This window comes from Protopterus annectens, chromosome 9.part0 (assembly GCF_019279795.1).
Source record: "Protopterus annectens isolate FY-2018-M chromosome 9.part0, PAN1.0, whole genome shotgun sequence".
NCBI classification, from domain to species: Eukaryota; Metazoa; Chordata; order Ceratodontiformes; family Protopteridae; genus Protopterus; species Protopterus annectens.
The window spans coordinates 836666004-836680668 of NC_056743.1; the positions used below are offsets into that span (position 1 = coordinate 836666004).

At 42.4% G+C, this 14665-nt stretch overlaps 1 protein-coding gene across 1 annotated transcript in view; it reads right to left on the reverse strand.

Moving 5' to 3' along the window:
• The window catches only part of SYNGAP1 (synaptic Ras GTPase activating protein 1), a 2730366-nt gene that overhangs the window by 365012 nt on the left and 2350689 nt on the right, over nt 1-14665 (reverse strand). Inside the window, exon 16 of the mRNA XM_044083521.1 lies at nt 13114-13201. Within this exon, the coding sequence (XP_043939456.1) occupies nt 13114-13201 (88 nt within the window). The remainder of the gene's footprint in view (nt 1-13113; nt 13202-14665) is intronic.

Below are 14665 nucleotides of genomic sequence, written 5' to 3' on the forward strand. Positions count from 1 at the left end.
GTAACTGTCTATGAACATCCAACTGATGCAATTTGTATTCCGCCTTGTTGGAATAATTTGGAAAAAACACAGGCAGATCAATATACTGATTCAAATTATTGTCAGAAGAATCCTTTGGAAGGAAGGAAGGATTAGTCCTGAGAGACACTCTGTCATTGTGGAAAACTAGATAAGGAGGGCGAACACGAAGTAATTGCAACCAGAAGAAGGGTTTTCCAAGAAAGAAACTTCAAGGAACAAGAAGCTGCCGGTTCAAAGGGGGGCAGTATCAGGGAAGCTAAAATCAAATTTAGATCCCACGGAGGTGGGGGATCTCTCACTGGGGGCCTGAGTAAAGTAGTCCCTTTGAGAAAAGCTTTACAAAGCTTAATGGACATAATACTAGTATCCGATAGACCTGTATGAAAGTTAGAAATTGCAGCTAACTGAACTCTAACCGTGGCAGAAGACGATCCAGCACGAAAAAGTTCCGCTAAAAATCCAAAATATGGTGCACAGGGGCTGAAAAGGGATCTATATTCCTAGCCTCTGGCTAGAAAGAGAAACGTTTCCACTTACTAGCATGTCTTTCTAGCAGCAGACGTCTGCGATGATAAGATGATTTCACGCACCGAGTAGGAGATGTTCGGAAGCCTGGCTAAGGTTGGAAGTAGAGCAACCAAGCAGTGAGCTGGAGAGATTGAAGGGATTGGTGCAGCCCACCCGATTGATGGATCAGGAGGTCTGGAACTGGGTCCAGGGTTGCTCCAGAAGGTAATGATGCATGAACGGGAACCAAATTTGTCGAGGCCAGTAAGGGGCAATGAGGATCATCTTGCATCCGAATGTGGTATGTTTCTGTATTAATTTCGGAATCAGGGGGAATGGATAAAGAAGTCCCTGAGGCCAATCGTGAACTAGAGCGTCTCTGGGGGAGTGTCCAGGAAGAGGGAGGAGAGAGAAGAAATTGTTGCACTTGCTGTTGAAGGGGGTGGCAAAAAGGTCGCAGCAAGGCTGACCCCATTTGCGGAAGATTTGGTCTGCCACTGTCTGATTGAGAGACCACTCGTGAGGCATGAGAATTTCTCTGCTCAGTCTGTCCGCTATAACGTTGGACTTCCCAGGGATGTGCGCTGCTATCAGAAACCGTTGGGAAGAGATCGCCCACTGCCAGAGTCTGAGTGCTTCACGACATAGGGGGTAGGACCTGGTTCCGCCCTGCTTGTTGATGTACCATGCTACCGACATATTGTCTGTTTGAATTGCAATGGTCCCGGTAGGAAGAGAGTTGTGAAGAGCTTGCAACGCCAAAAGCACAGCCCTCATTGCCAAGACATTGATATGCAGATGGTACTCGTGAGGCTGCCAGGTGCCTTGGACTGTTCTGCCCTGAAAATGCCCCCCCCACCCGATCAGGGAGGCATCCATGGTCACCGTAGCCACTGGAGGAGAAAGAGCAAATGGTCTGCCCTGGGGTACTGATGGGGAAACCATCCACCAAGCAAGTTGGCTTTTGCATGACTGTGTGATCATTATTTTGTGAGACATTGGAAGTTGCTGGAAAGACCATTGGGTGAACAGCACCCACTGAAGAATCCTCATATGAAAACAAGCGAGGGGGACTAGTATGATAGCCGCTGCCATGAGACCCAAGGTCTTTAGGACGAATCTGGCCTGAATTTTTTTGCATCCTAATAAGACCTGGACATGTCGGCGAATGTCTAGCACTCTGTCTAATGGAAGTCTCGCTGACATGTCCTTTGTATTTAAGTTTGCACCTATAAAGGTAATAGATTGACAAGGCAGACTTTTCGAAATTTATTGTGATGCCTAGTTTGGAGCAAGTTTGGATGGTGTAGTCTCTGGCTTGCAGCAGGTGATGCCTGGTGGTTGCAGTAAGGAGCCAGTCATCTAAATATGGAAACACCTGGAATCCTTGCTGTCTCAGGTGAGCGGTAACTACTGCCAAACATTTGGTGAACACCCTGGGGGCTGTGGTGAGACCAAAGGGCAGAGCTCTGAACTGATAATGACTGGCTCCCAGCCGGAAGCGGAGGAATCTTCTGGAGCGTCTGTCCATTTTGATATGGTAGTACGCATCCTGAAGATCTATGGAACACATCCAATTGTCCTGGCCCAGAAAGGGTAAAATGGACTGTAGCATGACCATCCAGAACTTCGTTCTTTGAACAGACCTGTTTAGTCTGCTGAGATCCAGAATGGGTCTCCAGTCCCCTGTCTTTTTTGGTACCAAAAAGAACCTCGAGTAAATTCCGGATCCTTGCTGGTCTGCCAGGACTGGCCGGATGGCTCTTTTTCTTAGCAGTTTTGAAATTTCTTGAACTGCTTGATCCCTTAGATTGGGTGGAACATCTGGAAGGGATTTGTTGGGAACGTAGGGAGTGCAAAAGAAAGGGATTTTGTAGCCTTCGGATATGAAAGACAGTACCCATTTATCTTGTGTTATACTTTGCCAGGCTTTTGGGTACAGTGATAATCTTCCCCTGACTGCCTCCGAAGGTGGACAGCAGGGCAGCACCTCAGGGATGCTGGAAGGGCTTGTCAGAGAAAGATTCTCTTTGGCCCTGATTTTGCAGACCCCCTCTGCCCCGAGGGTGGCATCTATTGTTGTTCCCTCCTCTGCCCCTTGAGGGGAACTCTCCATGTGTGTCAGGCACGGCTCCCTGGGGTTTCCGGAACCACATCTTCCCACTCTTCTGACCCTTGGGATATGGTCTTGAAGGAGTGGAAAAATGGACTCCCACAGCAGAGAGAGTCCTGCCTTCCTGCTCACACCTGGTAAGGGTATCCTTCACCTGTGGTCCAAAAAGTGCAGAAACATCAAAGGGGGTGTTTGTGAAAGACGCCCTGAAGGGTTCCGCAAAGTTACACAACTGCATCCAGGCATGCCTCCTCAAGGCCACGCCTGTGCATGCGGCCCTACTCGCACCATCGGCTGCATAAGAGATGAGCAACATGGAGGAGTTTACTACCGAATTAAGAGTCGCCAGCTGGGAGGCAACCTTACCCTGGGCCCCCGCAGCTGATGGATCTTGAAGGGTATCTCCTAGCTCTTTAAGGAGATCCCTTTGAAGGCGGGTAAAGTGGCACAAGTAGTTCAGCGACCTCATGGAGAAGGTCGCTGATGCAAACATCCGCTTCCCATATCTGTCCATCATCCTAGATTCCTTATTAGGGGATGGACAGACGAAGAAGTTTCAGCCAACTCCTTTTTTGTGGCCGCTGCTACCACCATGGCATCAACAGGAACATCCTTAGTCAGAAAATTGCTTGTCTTGTGCAGAAATAAATTTTGTGGGTCTTCGGGGGGTTGGTTCCACTGTGTCTGGGGCTGACCACGCCTTCCGAGCCACCACAGACATCAGTTGATTGAAAGGCGGAGACACCCAGGAGGTGGAGGGTCGGGAACCAAATGCGTCCAGGAATACCGACTCATCCTCGGAAGGGTTAAGGGTTGTCCAGTTCCCCCTCTGCCTAAGTATCTCAAGGATGTCTGAGAAAGAGATGTCCTCAGAGGGGGATCTCGGGGACCCTTCCGAATCCTCTAAGTCGGTATCTGAAGTGACAGACTCAGGGGAGTCAACATGCTTCCTCTTGCATTTCCTCTTTCGAGGGGGCTCCTCTGAATGATCAGGGGAGGCCTCGGAAGAGGAAGATTACACCCAGTGGGGTGCCCTGGAGCGCTTGTTCCCCACGCTTGGGGTCTGGAGGAGGGGCAGAGGCAGATGCAGGCACCATGGGGGGAGGAGCCGATGAGGCTGACCGTGGGGCTGACTCAGAGGCCAGCACACTCCTCATGACCTCGAAGGTGCCCCTTCCCGATACCGGAGAAGGCTCCATCTCCGAAGAGACCGGGATCCTTCCCGGCACTGAGAGAGACGGCTCTGAGGCCGATGTAGGAGCTGACCTCACCTGCGCTGAAGCTCCGAGAGGGAGAACGGGGTCGGACAAGGGTCCGATGCCACTCGCCCCCTTGGAGCCGACGAGGGTGTCCCGGCACCCAGATCCCTCCAAGGATGGCACCATGGATGAGATTGGAGCCGACGATGGAACTGAAAGGGTAGGTATCGGCACCGACGGTTCCACGATCCGAGCCCAAGCAATCTCCGGCTCTGAACTCAAGGGATGAGTCAAAGGAGGAACTACTGCAGAGACAGGTGGAGCCGAACCCTGATAAGGGGGGCTGGATAACATTTTAGCCAAGGCCTGCGATTTTAGGAGCCTGCTCACCACTCTCTCCAAATCATGGTCAGATAGTCTAGAAGACCGAGAAGAGTGGGATCGGTGACTTCGCTCCGACTGTAACAGAGGCGACCCCGGAGCCGAGTGTATCGACTCCAGAGATGGAGATCTAGAACATTTTCGACTCCCTGACGGTTCCGACACCAGAGTCGGGGCCGAGTGGGAGATAGGTACTTCGGTTCCAGTCGGAACCGAAGTTGACTGGGAGATAGGTACTTCGGTTCCAGTCAGAACTGAAGTTGAAGCAGATGCCACACCCGATGACAGCTCCGAACTGGGAGCTGGCGGCTTCGTTGGCTTAGAGGGTTTCACTGACTGAACCTTAGCCGGTGACCCTTCAGGTTTGAGCAAACCCCTAAGGATTAGCTTATTCCTACACTCCTGCAGGGATTCTTGGACTAAAGGCGTGACACTCCGAACAAGAGTCCTGCAGGTGTAGGGCGCCCAAACAGTAGACACAAGAAGTGTGACCATCTGTCAGTGACATCTTCTGACAGCATGAGTCACACTTCTTGAATCCAGATACTTTAGACATACCTGTAAAAGGAAAAATCAATTTACAGAGAAAAAGTAACAAAAGGGAAATAGGTAACTAGTAAAAACATACACACTCAACACAAGTTATCACACCCTAACAGCACACACACTCTATTATCTAAGAAAAGGTAATTAGACCTACTAATCTACCACAATTCCTAACAAAGAAACTATTACACAAAAAATTAAAACAAGGATTAGCCTCTAACTAAAAACGGCTACCTTTAAGAAGAGAAACGGGGGAGGGGGGGAGGGGAACTCCCTAACAAGAAAACGAGTTTTCAAGGGAAGGAGACTAAATACAAATAGCTAACTACAACTACTGAAAGTACACTAACTATTTTAAACACCAACTATAATATAAAAAATGTTTTTATACAATGACAATAAAACTGAAAAATATGACCTGAGCCAGTAAAAGCAACCTCGCAGCAGAAGCAGCAAACAAGATCTGGGTATCTAGCGCCAGGCATCTTGGGATATAGGGGGGTCTCGAGCCAGTAAGTAGCTCTCGAGCTTCTGAAGATGGCCGAGTCGGAGCCGAGGATCGGCTCCGAACCCAACCAGCAAGAATGAAGGCGAGATAGACAACATCATATTTCATCACAAATTCTTGCCCCATGGTTATGCACATTGAAGTATGTCATATTAAGTATAATGGTATTCCCCTCCACTTCAGCTATGTTAAGTTATTTTCTGATTAAATAATTTTCAGTGAAAGGATCTGTTGATCAACTGAAACTTGATGAGACCATACCATAACTAGGTCCATGTATATTTCTCTGAGGATGTCTGTCAACTTTTCCCCATTGTATTTTCCTATCATACTGACCCCTATCTCCATGAGGAGTTGCCAGTCAATCAAATGTGTCATCCCATGCCACAAAAAGAAAGCAGACCTCTGACTGCTAAAGCATCTGTGCACTGGCTAGCCCCCATATTCCATACTCTTACAGTTTTTAACCATCACAGAATTATTTCACAGAAATGATTTACATTCTTATACCAGCTTGAACTAAATCCCAGATGAAAGTTCTTGACAGTTATACTGTAAACACGATTTATGACCATACTAAATCCTGAGTGGTGTTACAAGTGTCAACTTATAGTTTGTCTCTGATATAGAATTGGGTAGTATAAACAACATGGGGTACAGTACATTTCACACTGTCAACAACAATACTAAATCCTAGCATAATGTTAAGAATTGATATATACATATATTCACTATGCTCACTTAACAACAGATGAAACAGTAAATTTGTGCTACAATACAGAGTATTTTTATTCTAAGATCAGTACAACTGGTTCTACAGCTGTGGAAGGGTACATTTTGCACAATGCGTCTCAAGGACAAAATTTACAGTGTCATAAATTTGTGAGGAACCATTATTTGTCCTTCTATTCTTCTGTTGCAGTATTCCTGACTTAAGGGAGGGAGGTGCCTGCCAAGGTGACAACCCAATGTCGGCCAGTATACCAAAGTCTTTTACCTAAGGTGTGCGGTATGTATGACGTTGGCCGACAGCAGACATCGGCCATAAAAGAGATGTACGCGGGCACCACCCTCAGCACTTCTTTGCTGCCAGTCAGATTGCCAGTCCCGGATGTTGTTCTGTTGGCAGAATCTCTATTCTTCAGATAAGATAAGTGTCCCATTGGGGAAACCTTTGTTTTGTACTACCTTTCTTTTTCTTTTTTTCCAGAAAAGGGAAGTGTGACTGTGGACAACAAATTCCACACAAAGACAGTCATACTCAGTGTCTTTTTTTTGCCTGGGCCCTCAGCACAACCACAAATACTGTGCTACTTGCCAATCCTTTGTCCCTAAAATTCTCTGGACACGGTTATCCTCCTTTGCGATATACCTTGAAAACCAAAGTCTCAAGCTTCTTGCAAAAAGTGTGATGGATGTTCCTCTGGACCCAACGACTGAGCATATAAAACAGAAAGCCAAAAGACACAGGCCTGAATCCAAAGCTGCGCCTCTCGAGTTTGACGTCTCTCTCGATGCGCATGACAGCTTGGAGACACATGCTGACCGAGATCCAGATCTGCAGATCGAGCCCGTTTCACAGGCTGTGGCTCCAAACATATGCACGTCCAGAGAGGCTTCTCAGATGTTGGCCTCCGACGTCCAAAGGGAACCGAAGCTTATAGTGTCAGAGGGCTCTACGGGATTATGCAGATAGTCGTTAGGGAGGATGTTGAATCAGATATTGTAGAGTGCAGGCTTAGGTCTGGCCCTTCTTCTTTGCACTGCATAGATACACCTGCAAAGAAGGAACAAAAAAACAAACATGTCTCTTCCTCCTGATCCACAGAAGGAATGGATGAACTTTTCACAAGGCCTCTTCAAGGCCTTTATGACCCTTAGGCCTACGTCAGGTCACACTGCTTCCCCTCCACCCGGGCCTTCTTCCTTTAGGAAGAGACCTAGGCCCATGCTTACCTCTTACGATGACTCCTCTTCTGAGGAGCAGGAGGAGGAATTGGACTATTCTTCCCAAATTCCCTCCCCTTTGGATTATGCCTCCCCTGAAAAGGACTCCAGTAGAACAGGTTCTCTCATAGAGGAGATTGCTCTCGGAGAGACTATCTTCAAAATGTGGGACCATTTTAAGTGGGACTCCACAGAGATGTCAGAGGTCCAGAAGTGCTATTATGACCACAAACAAGTCCAGACCCCCAATCCTTCAGCCATCCCTCCTGTAATCCCTGCATTTCTGGATGCCTTTCCTTCCACTTCCACCCATCCAGACTCACAGCACCCAGCCCCTAAAAAAACTGATAGATATTGCAAAATACCCAAGGACTGCTCCAGCTTCTCCATTTAAATAATTCAATTCATTTAACATAAAAATGTACTGTTTTCAATGTTTTTACAGATGGGCAAGCCCTCCTGCCCCCCAACCCCCCTGCAAATTATATATACCAACACCGAGATAGCACTACAGTGGAGAAATGGGTAAATTTCCGATCCTCACTGTTCCTTGTGCTCCATTCTGAAACACTGAAAATGGTACATTTTTATGTTAATGAAGTGTTTAAATGGAGCAGCTGTTTTTGTCAGTGCTCCGTGATCTACATTGAAAACCTCAGTTTGGTCTGTGCATGTGCAGTAGGTGTTTTGTCCTTACAACCTTCAACATCATGAAGTTTTGCTTTTCTGAGTGTTCGATCTTTTCTTCTCAGTAATTTCAATTTTGATTACATGGACATTCAATCTACTGAAGTAGATCCAGCTATAAATAGTTGTTCCATCCTGTCATCAGCATGACACTAAACTCAGCAGGGGAAAACCCCTGCAGCTTCTCATCAGTGACACTGCTACTTTTACATTCTATTATTACACTGCTACTAAACAAAAGGTACCCAGGTGTTGCACATATTATTTATATCATGTTTCACTGACTGTCAACACACAACTAACAAACATAAAAACACATCTATGTAAACACTGTTTCATACTCTATCACCACCCCTAATACTCATTCCAGTATCCTTATTATGAAATGACAGTTTAACATGGACCCACTAGATATATTCAAACATGAACATCCTGACACTTTACTGAAAGTAATGCACTGATGAACTATTGCTCTGAAAATGACAAGCAAATGTAAAGCCTAAATTTCATATTCTAACACTGAAATATAAGTGGTAGGGAGAGGAACCTCTCAACCCTGCCATGAGATTGCTCCACCCCCAAATCTGAAATACCAACTTCAAGCTTACAGCACCTTAGAGGAATATATATATATATATATATATATATATATATATATATATATATATATATATATATATGTGTGTGTGTGTGTGTGTGTATATAAATATATATATATGTATATAAATATATACATATATATATATATATATATATATATACATATATATATATATATATATATATATATATACATATATATATATATATATATATATATATATATATATATATATCACTCTGTGCCTTTCTCCAGTTAGTGACTGTAGTCCTCAATCATCCATCCTTTCCCTCGATCACCTCTTTACATCCTCAGTCTAGTACATTTCTAATTAAAGGGCAGACCTTCTTAGCTGTGGGAGATCCAAATGACAAAGAAGGCCTTCAGCAATGGTGGAGAGAATGGCACATTTTCTTTTTGCACCATATTCTTACTGGCATTTGTGAAACATCCAGGACTAGTTGCGTCTGTACATGCATCCACAAGCATGCACAGTGACACCCTACCACTCTTGCACATCATTGGTATGTTCTGCTGGTAGCTGTTGTCCCTCAGGCCGACTGGAATTAGCAATGCAGCAGAGACTCCCCACAAGACAGAAGAACCAGTTACTGGCAGTTTGATTTCATTTTCCTAGCTGACTCCCCCAACCATATTAATTAATCAAACCTAAGTTCATGATGTCGAAGTCAGGGTTCCACCTTCTTGAGCTAATGGAGCTGGCTGTATTGATTGTATGTTAGAGAGAGTAAGGAAGGCTGTGATAACACTACCTCTAATACACAAGAGTACTAATTGCACTGCTCTAAGAAGCTAGCAATTTCAAGGACCACATGCAATAAGTCAGCTGCTTCTCGCAAATTGAGAGATGGCACTTTTTAATGGTCAAAAATGAACCCATTCTAATTATATCACACTGGCAGTGGTTAACAGCTGTGGAAGCATCAACTTTACATTATGATCAACAGTGATTTTGCATCTGTTTCACATTCTATCATTATCTCTGATAAACAAATAACACAGTTCTAGAAAGAGCTCTTTTATGTTTTGTCACTAAAGATGATACTGAACATAATAACCTAGCTATGGGAGGAGCTCTTTCACACTACATTTGTCGTCAGGTTACTGACATTAACAGTATATTCAATAACCTGAATGGGATATAAAATGTTTAACATTCTATTAGCTGTATAGATGCTGAACTTCAGTAACTCAACAGAGCTGTTTCATACTACACCATCCAAATTATGCACTATCTCTTAAATCCAACTCTGCTGAGTTTGAGTGATACTAAACAAAAAATTACAGATTCATATGTTGTACATTTTGTATTTTTTATTAATATTAAACCTAATATCCCGGCTATCCAAGAAACTTTCACATTCTGTCATCAACTTAAACCAGTATCCAAATTCTGTATAAAAAACTCTTGTACATTTTTGCATGTAAACTAAAACAAAGCCCAAAAACCCAAGTATAGATTGAACAGTTTACTGTTTGGTTGCTAATGGTGGTACTAATGCTAACCAACTAGCTACACCCAGTAAAGCAAGCTATAGAAAAGAGCTCTTTCACATTCTGTATCCTCTACTAAGCTCATGACAAGAACTTTGACAAATCAAGTTATCTTTCTGCAGATGATGGCTCTGGTTCACACTAAATTCAAATAACAGAAAAACTGCCTTACAAAATATATTAATCCAACTGTTTAAGGAACAGAAAGAATGGTTTAGTAATATCACATAAAACCCAGTGAATAAAAAGATCCTACAAAACAAAGTACTACAAAACATACTATGCAGCAATACCTATCTTGTGCTATCCTGTAATTTACCTTAAAGGAAAGAAAAACGGTATCTATAAAAATAGCTACTGTCAGACAGGGTATTACAGAAAAAAAATTTAAACCAATCTGCTACTTACCATAATTGTTTTATGTGAATGTAAGGCAGGTCTTAGAAGAAGAGCAGCCATTCCTGAGTTGTACTTCCAGGTCACTACCAGTGCAAGGTGTAGGAAAACAGCATTAAAAACAGCTAATCCTTGTTCAGCTGAGTAGCCCAGAACATAGCTTTCCTTGGTTTCTCCTTGCCCAATGCTGAAACTTGATCACTTTTATTAAAACAGAATACCTACAGCATCACCATTCCTTAACATTTTTATATTAAATTTTGAACATACCATTCCTGAGTTTCGCTGTCACGATGCAGTTCTGTCCAAAAACCTAAAACTGAAGTCAGTTAATAAAATAACACACTTTTTGGAAAGAAATGCACAATGACAGATACATAGTTCATTAGGTGAGTGCTTGTAGATGGGACATTGAAAATGTGGCACAAAATGTTATGAAATAGTGAAGTTATATGTAGTTGTTCACTTTAAATGTGTACTACACAAATGCTTCAAGTCCAGTCATTTCTTTACTCACTGACTTCATAATTTTTTAATATGTTTACACCACACTTTTAACATGCTATTAATAGTAGTCCTCATTTCACGACCTGTTTATTTGCACAATTCTGAGGACATCATTTTGCCATTACTAGTTCTATGGCCCAGAGAGATGAAACTCTGTGAAAATGGTCTGCTGTAAGCCTGAGTCCGAGCAGAGATTCGGTGAACCAGAAAGCAGCAAAAGGGTGAAGCAGCTCCTAATAAGCCTCTTGTATGCTACAGATGAGGGACCAGATTCATAAGTGGAAATGTATATAATTCTAGTGGCACAGTAATGTGGGAGTACTAGTCACTCGTGCTGTCAAAGGGATACTGGACATTAGTGGAAGCAGAAAACCCCGATGGGTTTCTGCATTATGGACTCAAAAGTAATACCAGAAGAAAGTGATGGATGGTGGGCATCAGGGAGAAAAGGTCTTAAAAATATTATTTCACTGTCAGTTTGACATTATCAATGAGAAGCATAATCAATGAGAAGCATCATTTTTGGATATAATTACCCAATGACAGTTATACAGTTCATAAGACAGGGACTTGAAGCCTAAATGTTGAAAATTTGATGTGAAAATGTTATGAAGTGGTGATTTTTGCTAAAGTAATCCTTATTAAACAAAATTAAGAATGTAAGACACTAGAGTTACTGTTCTCTAAAAAATAAAGTATATACACACCGGGTCATAGAAAGAAATACAAAAGCCATTTTCTAAGTGCAATAATGTCCAGAAAAGTGGGTGTTATAGGGAAAAAGTGACCTTTCAAGGGTTAGAAAGCCCTCTACCTGTATTGCTGAGTCTTATAATAATCATTGATGGTAAATTAGTTCCTGTACCATCAACCTTATCAAGCATTATTGCATAAATACCTCATTTAGCCTTGCCATTATACATTAGTCAGCACAATGGAGCAACTGAAAAACCATGAAACTAACACATTACAAGCTTGAAGTTATAGGAACTGGGATGCAGCCCAAGCTATCCATTACATCTATTTGACAAGGACGCTCACGATACTTGTGATTTAAGTTTTTTTCAAGACTGTGCTGAAGGATTTGGAACATACTGCACAACTTCTAACATACTCAGTACACACTTTCGGATTAGCCCATGATTAACTGGTGAATGCAGTCCCAGAGGAGTCAGCTAGGAATGGTATGAAAGAATGACAGCTTCACTGGTTCATCTATCTTGGGTGAGGAAGAGAATTTCTGGTAAGGGCTACAGCCTACAGTTGTGAACAGGGGCCCCATCCTTTATACCAATAGATCGCCTGTGGCTTGCTCTGCATTGAAATAACTGCATGCTTGATGTGGGGGTGAAATCCAAACCATCTGAAAATAATGGCTTGCCTCAACCTGATTTTTGTCCCAGATAGATGTATGTCTGTCACCAGCCATTGGGTTACAGGCATAATGGCCTGGATCAGAGTGCTATATTACAGAAATAAGTAGAAAAAATCCTTTCTAGGGCAACTGGGTCTGACTTAAGCTTCATTACATCATAGTTATGAACTGACATGTTTCATATTCTGTCACTGACTGTTATTTCAGGCAAATAATTGATAAATGATATTTATTTCAGGCAACGGTATAAAGTTCCATATTAAAGTACATTTTTAGCGTGGAAAGTAAATGCAGTGCATGCTTAAGAATGGAACAGTTGGTTACATATTTCATGTTCTAGCACACACACTCAGGACCTGTGAAACAACACTGAAAAGAAAAAAAACCATACCTTGTTACTGACATTGATCTGAAACCCAGAAATATACTTCAGTGCAGAAATAATTCACATTGTAACTGGTAGTCATTCTAAATCAAGAAACTGAGTTTGGACCACTAATATAACACATTACCAGCTGAAATTCTAAAGTTAAAAACACAGTGTAAGGCAGAAATAATTCACACGGTTACTGGTGCTGATTCTAACCCCAGCAAAGGAGGAGCTCAGAGTGGGAACATTTTACATCCCCTATTAAGAAGAAGCACATACCCAATTTTGCTAACAGGCTGTGGAGCTAGTCCTGTGTGCTGCATTACTTCATTCACAGAGGGATGAGAATGTGAGGACAAAACACAAGCACAGAGACACATGACACAATGAAGCAAAACTATGTAATGTACAAAATGGACAAATGACATTGTAATTTCCACCTGAGCGTCAAGAATCCTCTTCTTGGGATCGATGGCTTCGTGCATATGTGTATGGTCTTTCCTCAACTCTTCTTCAACAAGCATCAACCTGAAAAGAAACAGAAAGAGTCTACACATCTGAGCATGCCCCATGGCAAGACTTGTATGGAATTTCCATTTTTTTTTGTACCCACTCCTTCCACCTCCTTGTCCCATCAAGTCATCCATTCTTGATAACAGTATCCCCCTGTAGTTACTAATGAAACACTGAAACACTTCAACTCTCCCAACGCTAAGCAGAGGGGGCACATTAAGCAGCACGTTGTGAGACACAGCACCCTAACAAAAATCCTTATAATACCACTGACATTTCTGTTCTCCATTTTAATCCTAAATGACATTTTCCACTTTCCACATTATACTACTAAGGTAAAGATAATACATGTTGCCATGAAGGAACTAGTCCCTGATGTCACTGTTACAAAGACTTGCCAACCAAAATGTAGTTAAGGAAGAACAACTTGTTAAAAGTGCCAGCTGCTTATACCTGTGGAACAATTCTACCATCTGCATCCTTAGTTCAAGGGAAACCTCATTTACTGGCATGCCAGTCTTGTGTTCTAAAGACATTGAGCTCTGGGGACTACTAAGTCAGTTTGCTTTTAGTTCAGCCTCAGTCTAGTAATGACAATTTCTGCTAATATACTCAAGGCCCTTTTATTCCATTCTATTTAAAGTTGCAGTTCCGCACTACATTCTGAATACAGAACTAGATACCTAGGGGTAATGGATTCACTTAATTCTGCTACTGAAGTCTGCTTTTATTTGCTTTTATCTTAAGAAGAGGCTTCTTGCTTTATTCTGGTGAATAAGTCTGATCCCTGGAAATTAATTAAATGAAACTGATTCTTTCTGTTACTGCTTTTTACTGCTTTTAGACTCAGTTTCATCCTCCAATTATCCTGATACAAATTTTTAATACCCTTATTGAATTATCATGTAAGACACAGGTAAACTTAAATTTATATAAAAGAAAACAAACCATGTTAACATGTTCACAGGTGCAAACATTATACATCAAATATATTATTTTATACAATTATCATCAAGCCAGCATTACATAAATTGCTCATTTCTTACCTTCCCTTAAACCTCACTCCTCCACCAAATTTTTTTTGTATGTATTATTCCCACAATTTCCATTTTTTCTATGTAATTTGCTCCTACCCTTTTCTAAACATTCCACTTCCAGTTCTTTTACCTCTGTTAAAATATTCACCACTTCAAATCAGTGGCAGCTGGTGACTTCAAATCAAAGGGGGGCTGCAGGAGACAGCTGAATGGGTGGGGTCAATGGGAAGGGGTGCGGCCAACTAGAAAGGGGAGGAGCTATGCTCAAAACCACAAAAATTAACTAAATACACTGCCCTGGGTGTCAAACCGTCATTATGAGAGTCCAATCAAGACAAAATGAAGTGCAGAAGAATAAAAATATTTCAATGCATTGGCTGCATGACAGCTTACTTAATATCTAGATGGAAACAAAAAGGTTGTGAGGCATGAAAAAATAAGT